General features: G+C 39.6%; 1 protein-coding gene across 3 annotated transcripts in view; it reads left to right on the top strand.

Annotated features, from left to right (window-relative positions):
* The window catches only part of AGPAT4 (1-acylglycerol-3-phosphate O-acyltransferase 4), a 58,384-nt gene that overhangs the window by 23,077 nt on the left and 19,770 nt on the right, over window positions 1–15,537 (top strand). For all 3 annotated transcript variants that reach the window (XM_060692309.2, XM_060692310.2, XM_060692311.2), the window contains exons 3-4: window positions 3,284–3,453; window positions 12,993–13,154. In XM_060692309.2, coding sequence (XP_060548292.1) covers window positions 3,284–3,453; window positions 12,993–13,154 — 332 coding nt within the window. The remainder of the gene's footprint in view (window positions 1–3,283; window positions 3,454–12,992; window positions 13,155–15,537) is intronic.

Here is a 15,537-nt window from a genome sequence, read left to right as displayed (position 1 = left end):
CGCGCAACTCAGCTGGGACCATCAGAGGCTTTTAAAAGCATTTTTTCTACAACCTCTTCGGCTGAAGAGGTTGTAGAAAAAATAGTTTTAAAAGTTCAAAAAAAAAAGTTGGCCACGCCCACTCAGTCATATTACACCCCCCACCAAGCCACGCCCACAGAACCGGTAGTAACAAATTTTACATTTCACCACTGGTTAAATTTGTTTGATTGGTCAGAGACTGAGTTGGGAATTCTTTGGCCATGTCTCCTTCTCCCGGCCGAGCCTCAGTTTTTTTCAACTCAGTCTGGAAGAGAGACTTGTTTGAATTGGCTCTGCAATTAAATTAAATTAATTAGGAGAAATTGGATATTAAAAAAAAAAAGAACCTCTTTAAATTGAGGCCTGGGTGGCTAGATAGAGCGTGGAGAGTGAGTCAGTGCTGTGAGCTCTGAGGGATAGCAATCGGATCGCTATTGAAGCGGCCATTGCCACGTGGCCAGAAAATTGCCAACAGAGGTGGCAGAGGCACAGGCGAGCATAATAGGCATTTGGGAGAACCGAGGCTTCAGTTTCTCCCCAATTGGGTGCCAGCTGAGACCCGTGGCTTGAGGAGAAGCGTACTGATCGGAAGGCTGATAGCTGCCATTTTGTGGCCGGTGGCCATTTTTTATGCAGTTTTACAGCAGCTAGAAAATGCAAACCGATCGGCCTGCCAGCAATTTGGAGCAAGTGGTCTTCGTTAACGGGCCTGGACATCCCTGAGGAGCACTTTACACGCAAGTAAACCATGTTGCTGGTTTTTAGGCATGTTTTTGTGGCGTTTGTGGCCATGTTGCCAGTCTCGCACCTGTTTTAGCACTGGAAATGCCCTGATTATTACTGCTGCTGCTGCTGTTACTGTTTGCAATTTCACATGCTAACAAACTGTGTTGCCGGTTTGGCGTGATTTCTAAAGGTTTGGACTGTGCAGTGAGTAATTGTCTAGGCTTGCCTAGCATTCTTATCTCCACAGCTCAATTATATATTATATATTAATCCTTAATACAATAATGGCAAATACTAGTGATTCTGAGAGATCTTCCACCAGTCAGCATCAGGCTGAATGTTCTACAGCTAAGAAGCCTGGATTGTGTTCTAACAAAGCCTTTACTAGCACCCAAGCCAAGCATTCAAAATTATCATCTGCAGCAGCTGAAAAAGATGCTCAGAGAAGGCAAAAGGCCTTAGAGAAGCATTTTGCAAAGGCTCAGCAACAGGCTGGGGCCCCTAAATCCCCAGAGCTTTCTAGGGGTCAGAGTGGGCTTACTAAACCCTTAACTCCGGCTTTGCAAAATGTGCAGGAGGATCAGCCTAACTGGCCTCCTACTATGCCTCAAGAGTCAGGTTTTCATGCTGTTCCATTTCAGGAAGGGATTGAGCAGACCCCTATTCAGTCTACTTCAGGTTCCTTGCAGGGGCCTGGCAAAGGGCATTCTGTGCCATCTGCCATGTTTATGCCCACAGCAGCTGGACTCTGTCCCTATGGAGGTGGCAGAGTTACATTATGCTATTGTGCAAACTATTACTCAAGGCATTGATGAGGCACTGGCACAAAGAGGGTTGATGGCTCCTTTACCTACAGTACCCTTAAGGCCTGAACCTCTGCATCACCCCTTGCATGGCAATAGAGATTATCTTGAGGAATCACATCATGCCACTGCTTCTGTTCACAGTGAGTCTTTGCTGGAAGGAGAGGAAGAACTAGGGGATTTATAATTTTCAGGTGATGAGGGGATTGTCCCAGATAAGCCCACCTATTCTGGTTTGTTCCGCCCCCATCTTTTTAAAACCTTATTACTTAAGGCCAAAATGACTGCTAATATGGGGCAGATGGAGAGTTCCACTGTAGATACTATGGAATCTCAGGATCTTTGTGCTAGTCTATTTACAGAGCAAGTCACCACCAGGAAGTTATTCCTTCACCAAATTTTTTTGTTGATGTAATTCAAAGGTGTGCCAGAATTTGTGCATTTTTCACCGAGACAGGGTCATTCTTTGTTTAGACCCGACGTTTGTGCTAAAGATAAATACCTGGTTCCACCGGGCACAGGAAGTTATTCTACCAGACTTCTGCCCCAATCCGAGACATCTGCGTGAAAAACGCTGGCATACCTTGGAGATTCGCAGGGCTTTAAAGAGGTACATTAAACGCACGGCCTCTTTCCATTGAACGGAATCCTTATTTGTATCCTTCCAGCCCATATCTATGGGGAAGAAAGTATCACTATCCACCATTGGATGTTGGCTCAAGGCTTGCATTGCCTTAGCTTATGAACAACAGACCTGTCCCGTGCCTTGTCGCATCACGGCACATTCTACCCATAGTGCCGCCACTACAGTAGCCTGGGCTACACAAGCCTCAATTCTGGAAATTTGCAGCCACTTGGGCTTCTCCTTCTCCATCTCCATTTGTGCGGAATTACAAATTAGACCAGTACACATCTGCGGAAGCAGCATTCGGGAGACGTGTATTGCAGAGAGTCCTGCCGGCCAAGGGACCAATCTGTCTCCCGCCCTGTAACAATTTAGCTTGGGTATAGCCCATGCTTGGACTCTCCAAGCAGCGCACAGGAGAATGAACGTTGGACTTACCTTGAACATTCTTTCTATGTGCACTGCAGGAGAGTCCAATCCCACCCTGGCTTGTTGTGGTCCGGGGTCCAGGTGAGTTTGATTCTTCGATTGGATTATGTCTTCTTCTGTTCCTGGTTTCATTGAAAAAAACTGAGGCTTGGCTAGGAGAAGGAGGCGTGGCCAAAGAATTTCCAACTCAGTCTCTGACCAATCAGACGAATTTAACCCATGCTTGGACTCTCCTGCAGCGCACATAGAAAGAACGTTCAAAGTAAGTCCAATGTTCATTTACCTTTAGAAAAAAAGCAAAGTCTTTCTTTCTTTCTTTCTTTCCTTCCTTCCTTCCTTCCTTCCTTCCTTCCTTCCTTCCTTCCTTCCTTCCTTCCTTCCATCCACCCATCCACCCATCCACCCACCCATCCATCCATCCATCCATCCATCCACTGGAAAGCTGACAATCCAATTTGAGTCTCAAATGCTGTGCATAAAGCGCACAATTTGCTCCTTAAGTCTCCCAATATTAAAAAAAAGTCCACATTTTTCCCCTGCCCAACCTCAGGTGACCATAAGCACAGCGGAAGGAATATTGAAATGGCACACTTCTTGCCTCCTTGCAGTAGCAATGCAAGTGTTTATTTAAGTTGACAGGTACTATGTCTATTTAATCATTTGTTGTTATTTGTTCCAGAGTTGGTGGTGTTGCTGGAATGGTGGTCAGGCACTACTTGTACCCTCCATTTGGATCAACAACCAAAGCCCAAATTTGGGAGTGAGAGTGCCATCGTCATCCTTAATCACAACTTTGAAATCGACTTTGTCTGTGGTTGGAGCTGTTGTGAAAAATTTGGGGTTCTGGGGGTGAGTTTTTATTAACATGTTAACAGATTCCTTTTTTTCTCTCCAGTGTGATACAACACAACTGCTTTCATGGCCAATTTGGTATTTATTTATGTCTTTTCTTCAATATTTCCATTTTTTATTGGTTTTAAAACACTGAAGCAATTTGGAGGATAAAGAAACTCTTATAGTGTTTAGTAGATCTGTACAGCCCATGATTTGTTCAATCTGTTCAACAATTAGAATCAGGCACTTAACAAAAGTCTACATCCATTGGATGCTTTCTTGGTTAAGGTTTGGATTTCAAAACTGTCTTCAGTGTAAAAATGTCAGTAGAATTATTGTAATTGCAGATTTTATATCAAGTGATAAGAAAGGGTTGCCTAGGCTTAAATTGAGCTCTAAATCTGTGCTGAAAGTGATTATAACTATTTTTTTTACTAATAGATTGTAAATTTATATATATATATATATATATATATATATATATATATATATATATATATATATATATTCCTATATATTTAATATATTTAATATATTTAATATTGCCTAGAGTAATTGAAGACTGATATTTTTTGGGAAACATATCTATGACCACCAATTAAAATGGAAAATGGAAAATAATAGGTCAAATAACACAACTAAGCCTACTACTATTTTAAATTTATATAATTTTAGGAGCATTAGAATAATACATCATTTAGGATTTTGCTGAAATAGAAGTTGAAATAAATATATTAAATGGTCTTCTCTTATATAATTGCCATGAAGATTCCTCCTCATGTTCCAGGTTCACATGTCAATAATCAATCAAAGAAAGTATAAGATAGTGACCTGGTTTCATGTTGCTATTAAGGAACAACACCTTACTAATTTTTTTAAAAAATATTAATTCTATCTGTGCTAGGGAATGCAACTGATATAATAATAATATTATGTCCACATCCCACTTTTAGTAGTAAAAAGTTAAGACATTCACATTCCTCTCATTCAAGGGAGAAAGATTTGGCTGTGTTTACCATAACATTTTATTTGGAATGAGTTGTCGTATAGTGAAAGATTGATTTAAAAAGTGAAATAAAATTAAAGAGAACACAGAACAAAAAATTGATTGCTTTGATTTTCTTTTATGCAGCCATACTGTGTAATTGTTTGATGATCACATTTGTCATGTTTATAACTGTTTTCGTTGTATGGTTTGAAATTGTTCCGAAAATAGACATTTTGAAATTTTAAGTCACCCATAGTCTTTTGGTATAGGTGACCATAATAAATCTTAGTAATTACTACTACTTCTACTTCTACTTCTACTTCTACTACTACTACTACTACTACCACCAATAGCACTTAGACTTATGTAGTGCTTTATATCCCTCTTTGAGTAGTTTATAGAATCAGCATATTGCCTCCAACAATCTGGGTCCTCATTTTACTGACCTCGGAAGGATAGAAGGCTGAGTCAACCTTGAGCCTGTCAGGATTGAATTCTAGGTTGTAGGCAGAGTTAGCTTGTAATACTGCATTCTAACCACTGCGCCACCAGTGAGGTCTGATCTCATATCATGTACCTTGTAAACTGTGGTTTATATTTTGGGGTTGATTTGTATATCATACTAAATCACAACAAAATCAATCACACCTTCGATATCTTAACCAAAGAAAATGTGGGTAAAGTGTTATGAGATGTAGATAAAGAATTTGTTATTTCATGCTACAGAGTAACTTGAAAATCATATTATAGTTTATCATTTATTGGCTCATTGTTTGAATAGGGATTTTGTTAGGCAGTGTATTTTCAATGATGCAGTCTATAATAAAAATTTCCATCTGTTTCAGGAGTTTGTATTTGGTAAGTTTGAGAATAGCACAAGAAAAAATAACTTTTTGCTCTTATAAAAGGCAAAAATGAAAATGAAAGGAATCTGTACTTGTGATTCACAATGCTTGAGGCATTGTCTGGCAGCATGAAAATAAGATGACATGTTTTGTAGCCAATGCAAGCTTATAGCATTCCCTTGAAGGAAAAGGCCATAATGGAGTAGGGAATTTTCACCCTTCAGGGTTTTTGTTTTCTTTTGCTTTTGTTTTAGCGTATTGCACGTGTTAGCCAGGGATCACCAAAGTGACTAGCTGCCTGTGTGAAAAGAATTTTTTTGGGCGGTGTTATCTTACCTGCGGGATGCCTGAATGCCAGTAGGCCAGGGGTTGTCTCAGGAATTCTGGGAGTTGAAGTCCACAGGTTGTAAAAGAGCCACATTTGCCCACCCCTGCGGTAGGCAATCAGGAGAGGCTTTCTTTTCCCTACACTGTTTATTCGCTGACGGGAATCGAGCCACCGCGCTGCCGACCTCAGCAGAGCGCAGGCTCAGCGTCTTTTTTTTATTTTATTATTTTTTTTTTAATTTGATTTATATGCCGCCCTTCTCTGGAGACTCAGGGCGGCTTACAATGTGCTCAGCAATAGTCTTGCCATGTGAGCCTCCGCGATCCCTGCCCTTCAGTGATTTATTGCTTCAATTAAAGATTCTTTAGCAGAAGACTTGCAATGGGAAAAACTTTTGCTCAGAAGATAATCAGACAGAGGAACAAACCCAGATTGAATCAAGAGATATCAAACATACTCTGCATTTGAGGGATCCTTGGTGCTTCCTGAGCGTGTTTGTTTTCTTGCAGACGTTTCGTTATCCAAACTAAGTAACATCAATAGCACTCCTTACTAGCACTGATGATGTTACCTATCATCAGTGCTAGTGGTGGGATTCAGCCAGTTCGCATCTATTCGGGAGAACCGGTTGTTAACTTTCTAAGCAGTTCAGAGAACTGGTTATTGGAAGAAATCTTATTTTGTTTTTTTTCCACTTTATAGGGCTAATCCTGTAAGGAAGGCAGGAAGGAAACATTCTGATGTTGTTTCTAGCCTAATCTTTATTGCCCTGCTTACAGAAACTGCCTCTCTGCTTAACCCTTATTACATTGTAACCGATAAGTCGAAGTACCCATCAATGTGAGTGAAGTTGAGTTGGCCACGCCCACAGTCACATGACCACCCAGTCATGCCTACCCAGCTGGTCATTAGGGCAGAGAACTGGTTGTTAAATTATTTGAATTCCACCACTGCCTATGGGTAATGGGTAATGAAACATCTGCAAGAAAACAAGCTCAGAGAGCACCAAGGACCCCTCATGTCAACCCTGAGCTACAAATATTCTCCCTTATTAATACTCTGCATTTGCTACGCACTAGAAACAGTTTTCAGGTTTTTGCAGTGAAACAGACTCTGAGTATTTAGAAGAAAGAAACACTGCAGAACAGGAGACAGGACAGTGGATCCTCAAAAGGCAGAGTTACAACTATGTTCTGCAAGACTAAAGGAAGAGCTGTGGTGGTTGGGGGCTGATTACTACTAGGATCTTTAATGAATGCCTACCAACCACTCTTTCAGCTCATTATGTGTGCTGCCCACCAGAAGATCTGGAATATGAGAGAACAACTTAGAAAGGTAAAGGTTCCCCTCGCAAATATGTGCTAGTCGTTCCCGACTCTACGGGGTGGTGCTCATCTCTGTTTCAAAGCCGAAGAGCCAGTGCTGTCCAAAGATGTCTCCGTGGTCATGTGGTCAGCATGACTAAACACCAAAGGCACACGGAACGCTGTTAGCTTCCCACCAAAGGTAGTCCCTATTTTTCTAGTTGCATTTTTTACATGCTTTTGAACTGCTAGGTTGGCAGAAGCTGGGACAAGTAACGGGAGCTCACCCCATTACGCAGCACTAGGGGTTCAAACTGCTAAGCTGCCAACCTTTCGATAGACAAGCTCAGCATCTTAGCCACTGAGCCACCGCTTTATAGAACCTATCAAAAGATGTGCTGTCTGGAACCATAAATTCTCAGTGATGTAGAAGATGATGGGTTAGCCTGAAATGGGTTGTCCTCACAAGGAATAGTAAGAACGTATTTGGGCCAAATATGTGCTTTTTGGCCGAAGACAGTTAAGAGTGACTTACGCTGTAGAGGTTATAAACAAAGACCCCGAAGGAAAGAGCTTAGATAAAAACTTGTTCACACTTTGCAAAATGGAAATGTTGCTCATATATGGCTTCCTCAACCATAGGCTGATAATTAAAATAAGGCTCAAAAGTAAAGAAAATGGAGTATAGAAATGTGAGGAGGGGAAGGAGGCTGATTGAAGAGGTAATAATGGAATAATAGCAGAATGACTTCCTTGACTGGAATGCAGCAGTTGAAGAATGTAGGTTTTTTCCCAAAGGAACAAAAACAGTAGAACAGTACAAGGAATTGCACTGTATCTTAAAGCGGTGATAATTGCATTTTAGGATAATGGAGGAACTTGCTGATGAGCTACCTATATTGATATGCATTATCTTTGAGAAATGGTGAAGTGCCAAATGGCAGAAGAGGGCAAATATCCCCATCTTCAAAATCAGCAATAGGGGGCTAAAGAATGCCACAGACAATCTTGCTAAATTGAGCATATCGTTTGATTAGACAACTTTCTTAATAGATACATGTCTTGATTTATTGATGATTATAAAATAGATTACATAACATGAGGATTAATTGCTGGCTCAAAAATTAGTGCATCAGTGATTCCTGATCAAATTGGAGAAAGGTATTTAAAGCATTTATCTCCTTGGTTCTTTGCTGTTGTTCCTTTTTTATTATTTTGATGGGGGTGTAGGGAATGCTTACTAATTTTGTGTAGGTAACACAAAATTGGCTATTACCATAGAAAACAGAAATAAAATTAAGAAGAGAGAAATGGGCTGAATTAACAGAAATAAAAATAAAATGGAATGTAGAATGGGAGAAATGCGCCTTGGCAATTGTATTTCAGAAAAAAATATGCTTGAATACCAAGCAGTTGCAACTTGAGAATGAGCCAACTATGCAGTCAAAAAAGACAAACAAAATTTGAGGTTGCCTCAACCAAAGTAAATTATCCAAACGATGAGAAATAATTGTTAAATGACATTCTTCATTGGTCAAAGACCATCTTGAGTACTGTTTCCGTTTTGGGGGTTGCAGTTTAAATATTCAGAACAAAATGGAATAACTTCAAAGAACAACTAGGATAGTTAAAAACTAAGACCTGTGAAACGGAAACCTCTCCTGTGAAGGGGAGATGGGTATGTTTAGCTTAGAGGAAAGGTGACTGAATGAAAGGAATGATAACAATGTTCAAATACTTGGAAGGATATCACATGGTTAAAATCTGTTCTTGCTCATTGCAGAACACAGGTAATGGAATAATGTAGTGGTGAAATCCTACCGGTTCTGTCCAGCTCGCACGAACCGGTAGAGGCAGCAGCATGTGGTTCGGCGAACTGGTAGCGAGGGAAGCACAAGGCTCTGCCCATCCACCCAGACGTCATTACTTCCTGTTTTGAACCAGGAAGTAACCTGTTTTTGACCCTCTGTGCATGCGCAGAGGGTTAAAAATTGGATGTGACAAGGTAAGCGTGCGCAGGTGCGCAGCAAGTGCACTTCCGAACTGGTAGGGAAGGTAAGTAGATTTCACCCTTGGAATAATGGGTATAAATCCCAGAATCCCAGATTCTGATTGAATGTTAGAAAAACATTCCTTAAAAGTAAGAACAGTAAGAATCACCTGTTCAGAGAGATGGTCACCTCCCCTTCATCAGACAAGTTCAAGCAAAGGACAGACACACATCTTTAATTTGCTTTAATTTGAATTCACACACTAGGGAGAGGATTGGGCTTGATGGCCCAGTGAAAATACCCAGAAATCAGGTTTTTGTGCTTATTCTCCTTTTTTTTATTCTTGTGTTTTTAATATATTGCTTCAACCTGAATTTATTGTTCAGTTTTAATCTGCAGTTGTGAACCATCCTGAAATACCAGCATTGAAAGACAGGCTAATAATGCCAAATAACGCCTTTTGTATGTATGACCAGTGATAAAGTATTTACCAATTTTCTCCTGCTTTTAAGCTTGTGAAATAAAAGCAGCTAAGGAAGTGTTGTCCTTAGCGTTAGAAAAGTGTTGACCCAACAAAAGAAATGCTTTGAAATGCCAGTGTAGTATTATTAAAGGGTACCAGCATTCATAACATCAGAGATAGTGTCAAAACCCGTATGTGTCACTTTCATGGAAGTTGGGCGGATCTGGCTCTTGCCAAGGTAACCAATTGTGACAGTAACTAGAATCCAGATAATGCATCAGCAGGGACATTCAGTGCCCTTGAATTTATATACAGCTAAAGGAATTAAATCCTATTACTTCTCCTGTAGTATGCATTAATTTTGAAGTAAGGATCCACAACTTGTGTTTCTGATTTTCTTTTCAAGAGGTAGAATTTAGATTCTTTTTCATCACTGAACTCTTTTAATACACTAATAAGGTAGTGTACACTCTAAAAGTGTACTCTTTTAGTCCACTAATAAGGTTCCCCTCGCACATGCGTGCTAGGCGTTCCCAACTCTACAGGGTGGTGCTCATCTCTGTTTCAATCCGTGGTCATGTGGTCGGCATGACTAAATACCAAAGGCGCATGGAACGCTGTTAGCTTCCCACCAAAGGTGGTCCCTATTTTTCTACTTGCATTTTTACATACTTTCGAACTGCTAGGTTGGCAGAAGCTGGGACAAGTAACAGGAGCTCACCCCCTTACGCAGCACTATGGATTCGAACCGCCGACCATTCTGATCGACAAGCTCAGTGTCTTAGCCACTGATCCACCGTGTCCCCATGGTACACTAATAGTTAGAGGTAATTTGAAGCAGTATTATTCTACTATGTAAATAAAAATATATATATTCTCTGGAGCTTTGTCTCAATTTTGACAAATTAATTTGAATTAATGTGAATAGAGTTAAGGAAAATATGTGAGGTGTAGGATTCTGTTCTATTTATAATGGCTTTTCATCATCAGTGACTAGATCTATGTATTTGCATTTAGGTTAATTTATTTTCCAATTATCTGTTCATTTTCCAAGAAAGGCAGATGTACATTTCTCTCTTCTACTTGCATTTTGTACTCCAAGCAGGAAAGAAGTCAGTGTACTCTCTAACAAGTGGTGGAAAGTGAAGTCCTATATATTGAATTGATATACGTGGAGCATGATTGTTTTTCTCACGTTGCATTCTGTATTTTTCAAAATGAGTCTCATCCTTTATATTTGACTGATCCTTATGATTCAAAATGTTGAATCAAACCATTGATATTGTGTAGTGGCAATGAGGAACACCATTATTATTTCAAGGCGTTTAGCGGCATATTTTGATTTCCTCTTCATACCAAGAAAAGTCGAGAAGTTTGGAGCTAATTCTGAGCTAACCTGCTTGTTTGTTTTATTCTTATTTGCTGAGTAAAGAAGAAAGGAGGGGGGAGGGGAACCTTCACATGGAGGTAAAGTTTCTCTTATCTGTGAAAATCTCAGATTTTTTTAATCATGTGCTATCCGGTCAAGGTCAGGTCTTTCGGTCCTGTAACCATAGACACGGGGCCATGAAGTTCATGTTGCCAGATTTTAATAAAAAGTTCTAGTTCTGTCCTTTAAGTATTGGGCTGCCCTTGGATATCTCTGCTGTTTTTAAGGAGGGTGTTGTTGGGTATCATCTTGTTTGGTATGTATGCTTTTATGTTATGCTTTTAAATTTGTTTGTTTGGGTTAATAATAAAATTTAAAATCTCTTCATTTACTGGAGTGTTCATTGTCCCTGGATCAAGGATGGGTTCTACTTACCTTTACTACCGGTTCGCAACAGGGCCGTGTGTGTGCGCTTCGCTTCCGCGCATGCGCAGAAGCTTCCCAATGACAGGGTCTGTGGGCGGAGCCTCCCGCCAGTCTGAACCGAGGGCAACCCACCACTGCCCTGGATCCAAAAGAACCAATTGCCTGGGCACTGACAACTGCCCCACCACTCAGCAAAACATGTCATTAGGCTGTATTGAGAGTATTTTGTAGGGTATAAGGTTAAAATGCATTATGAAGGTTGACATAATACAATGAAGACAATCACTTTCATTAGGTAATAAAATGTTTACTTGTCCCCAGCTGAAAAATTGTTTGTTCTTAATTTTGATTTCCATTTGACAGATCAGTATAAAGCATTCTAATAACAAAGTAGAAACCAAATACCCAGAATGAAAATAGAACAAAGAGTACTTTGAATCAAAATTTTGAGTGCTACAATAAAGACACTGTTTTTCTACTGAACAGCAGTTGGTACAATGTTGACATGATATTCTGCTGCTGAATAAAAGATCTTAGATGAGCATGATGCAAGCTGCTGCAAGGACAATGCCTAATTGTCCTGATAACTTCAGCCTACCTTAAACTTGTTTTTAACATCAATCAGGAAACCTGCTCACCTTTAGGGATGGTGTTGATGCAGAGAAATTCTCAAAGCTTGCACACAGTTCTCTAATACATTTTTTCCCTAAACGTAGTCTTGACGCTTCTGAAGCTCAAGTCAATATCTTTTTTAAAAGTTTCACTCCTTTTATTTGGAGATCATTATGTTCATGTTAGGCCTTTTTTAATTCATTCATAATGTATAATATGTTTTATATTGTATAAAATATTTATATAATATAATTGTTTCCCCCCTTTATTTCTCTATGAAGGGACAGTATTTGCCTTATGAAATAGGCCATGTAAAAGTTGAATTGAGAGTAAATTTGCTCTGAGTAGCAAAAATTAAATGCTGGAATATTGGTTTCATAAAAAGGGGAATATTAACTATGCAATGAAACATGAAATCTCAGAAGGTGATAAAGCAACATTTGTGCTAGAACTTGTACTAAAACAGTGGGGGTATTAAATTGGTTGATTATGTGTTGTTAAGTTGTTTGCAACTCATACTTAAAAGCTGATGGAAAGAAAGAAGAACATTACTGGGTATATGTTAATGCTTCTTATTCCTCCCTCCCTCTGGTTCGATTCTAGTTTTCTTTATGATTCTTCCACCACACCAATACCAGACAACCAAGGGAAAACTTTTCAGTATGGCTGCCCTGTAAAGAAATAACCCAGGAACTGGAATTTTCATTGATCACCCAGTAGATTTTGCTGTCCTGAAAAAGTCATATGCTACTAGGCTACTTATAAGGTCATAGGTAGTATATAACAGGGGTGAAATCCAGCAGGTTCTGACAGGTTCTGGAGAACCGGTAGCAGAAATTTTGAGTAGTTCGGAGAACCAGCAAATACCACCTCTGGCTGGCTCCAAAGTGGGGAGGGAATGGAGATTTTGCAATATCCTTCCCCCAGGAGTGGGGAGGGAATGGGGATTTTGCAGTATCCTTCCCCTGCCACACCCACCAAGCTACGCCCACCAAGCCACGCCATGCCCACAGAACTGGTAGTAAAAAAAATTGAATTCTACCACTGATATATAGATACTGTATATGTATATGCTTTTAAGTAGCGTACATTCTCAGATGTTATTTTCCAAAGCCATTGGGAGCCAGTTGTACTTCATCCAGTTGCAACCCTTCTTGTCATATCGTACCAATATCTATCCAAATAATTTGGATTTGTGTCTCAGTCTCTTTTTCTGTATGTTTTATAGAGTTCCAAAGTCTTTGCCAAGAAAGAACTTTCCTACATGCCGATCATTGGCTGGATGTGGTACTTCCTAGAGATGGTGTTTTGCAAGCGAAAATGGGAGGAGGATCGGAAAACTATCATGCGCAGCCTGCTCAATCTCCGAGATTATCCTGAACACTTCTGGGTATGAAACATTACTGTCAAGTAGCACCCTCATCACAACTGCATTTTTAGAAAGCCTGGCAGGCATAAGGCTAAAATTACTCTCTGAACCTGAATAAAATATGTTCTATTAATGTTACAAACCAAGAAAGGGAGATGAGATAGTCATTTCAGTTTCATTTTTTCCATTAAGAGAGAGTGCAGGTGGAGTCATAAATGGGAGAATTACTTATTCATTCACTGAAAAATGAGAAGGGAGGAAATCGGGCCTGACTATTAGGAACTCATAGGCATATGTGTGGGGGAAGGCAAAAACTTGCATAGGCTGGAAACGAATCACTCAAAACAATACATCTAGATTTATTTTGTCATGGGGTTCATGATTTATTTCTGTTTTGGGCTCATGGTTTATTTCTATTGACTTTCTGGAAGATTGGTTTGTTGATATTTTAGTACTGCTCTTTCAAACTGAAACTGTTTTTAATGTTTTTAATGTTTTTAATTTTTCAATGTCTTTTTATAATGATATTTTAAAATGTATTGTGAGCCGCCCTGAGTCTTCGGAGAGGGGCGGCATATAAATTTAATTAATTAAATTAAATTAAGCTGACCCATGTAGGTTTTATTGTGCATGCCTCGACATATCTATTCAAAAACCTGGTTAAATTCAGGGCAGCTTGTGTATTTTGTAAAAGTTTATATGGTTGCATTTTTACTGTTTGTCGGATGAAAGGGTTTTTCCTCCCCCATGGAGTACAGGAAATCTCGATTTACAATAGTTCATTTTGTGACTATTCAATATCACAATAACACTGAAAAAAGTGACATGATCTTTTTTCACTCTTACGACCATTGCATCATCCCTGTAGTCATTTGATCCCTATGGTCATTTGATCAAGATTCATATTTATGACAGTTGCAGTATCCCAGGGTCATGCGATCACCTTTTGCAACCTTCTGACAAGCAAAATAAATGAGGAAGCCAGATTCACTTAACAACCATGTTACTAATTTAACCACTGCAGCAATTCACTTAACAACTGTGACAAAAAATGTCATAAAACAGAACAAAATTCACTTAACAAATGTCTCACTTAACAACAGAAATTTTGGGGTCAATTGTGATCGTAAGTCAAGGACTACCTGTAGAGATTTAGATTGCTGCTTGAAAAGCACTTATAGGCAGTCCTCAATTTAGGACTACAATTGAGCCCAAAATTTCTGTTGCTAAATGACTCAGTTGTTAAGTGAGTTTTGCTTCATTTTACGACCTTGTTTGCCACAGTTGATAAGTGAAACACTGCAGTTGTTAAGTTAGTAACACAGTTGTTAAGTAAATGTGACTTCCCCGTTGACTTTGCTTATCAGAAAGTTGCAAAAAGTGATCATATGACCCGGGATACTGCAACTGCCATAAATGGAAGTCGGTTACAAAGTATCTGATCACATGATCATGGAGTCCTGCAGTGGTCATAGGTGTGAAAAACAGTTATAACTCACTTTTTTCAATGTCATTGTAACTTCGAACGGTCACTAAATGAACTGTTGAAAGTGGAAGACTACCTGTACTGCCCACTCTTCAGATATTTGGCTGGAATTATGATTTGATTTAAAATGACAATAAAAAGTTATTTGGTTACCACCTTTAGAGCGCTCCATGGCTTAGGACCGGGGTATCTACGAGACCACCTTCTGCCACCAGTAGCCTCTTACCAACCAGTACGCTCCCATAGAGAGGGGCTCCTCAGGGTGCCGTCGGCCAAACAATGTCGACTGGCAGCCCCCAGGGGGAGAGCCTTCTCGGTGGGGGCACCTGCCATCTGGAACGAGCTCCCCCCGGAGATACGGAGGATCCCGGACCTGCTTACTTTCCACCGTGCCATCAAAACATTTCTTTTCCAGCAGGCCGGCCTGGCCTAACCTCTCTTTTAAACTTTTTTAAAAATTTTAAAATTTCTAAATTTTAAATTTGTCTTATGAATTTGGGTTGTTTTAAATTTTGTTTTCCGGGCCAATTATTTAATTGTATTTTAATTGTTTTTTAACATTTGTATTATATGTATTTTATTTGGCTGTTCACCGCCCTGAGTCCTTCGGGAGTAGGGCGGTATACAAATTTAATAAATAAAATAAATAAATAAATAAAGTAAAAGTAAATGCTTCCCTTTCCAGTTGGCCAGGGTACCATACAAATACAGGTAGTTTCAACATACAGCAGTTCATTTATTGACCATTCAAAGTTACAATGTCACTGAAAAAAGTGACTTATGACCGTTTTTCACACTTATGACCATTGCAGCATCCCCATGGTCACGTGATTTATATTTGGATGCTTGACAACTGGTTCATATTTATGATGCTTGCAGTGTCCCGGGGTCATGTGATACCCTCTTGCAACCTTCTGA

The sequence above is a fragment of the Pantherophis guttatus genome, chromosome 1, assembly GCF_059756535.1.
Source record: "Pantherophis guttatus breed Tessera chromosome 1, ASM5975653v1, whole genome shotgun sequence".
Classification (NCBI taxonomy): domain Eukaryota; kingdom Metazoa; phylum Chordata; class Lepidosauria; order Squamata; family Colubridae; genus Pantherophis; species Pantherophis guttatus.
The sequence above is the reverse complement of the archived record's forward strand: the minus strand, read 5'-3'. Positions and strand labels throughout refer to the sequence as shown.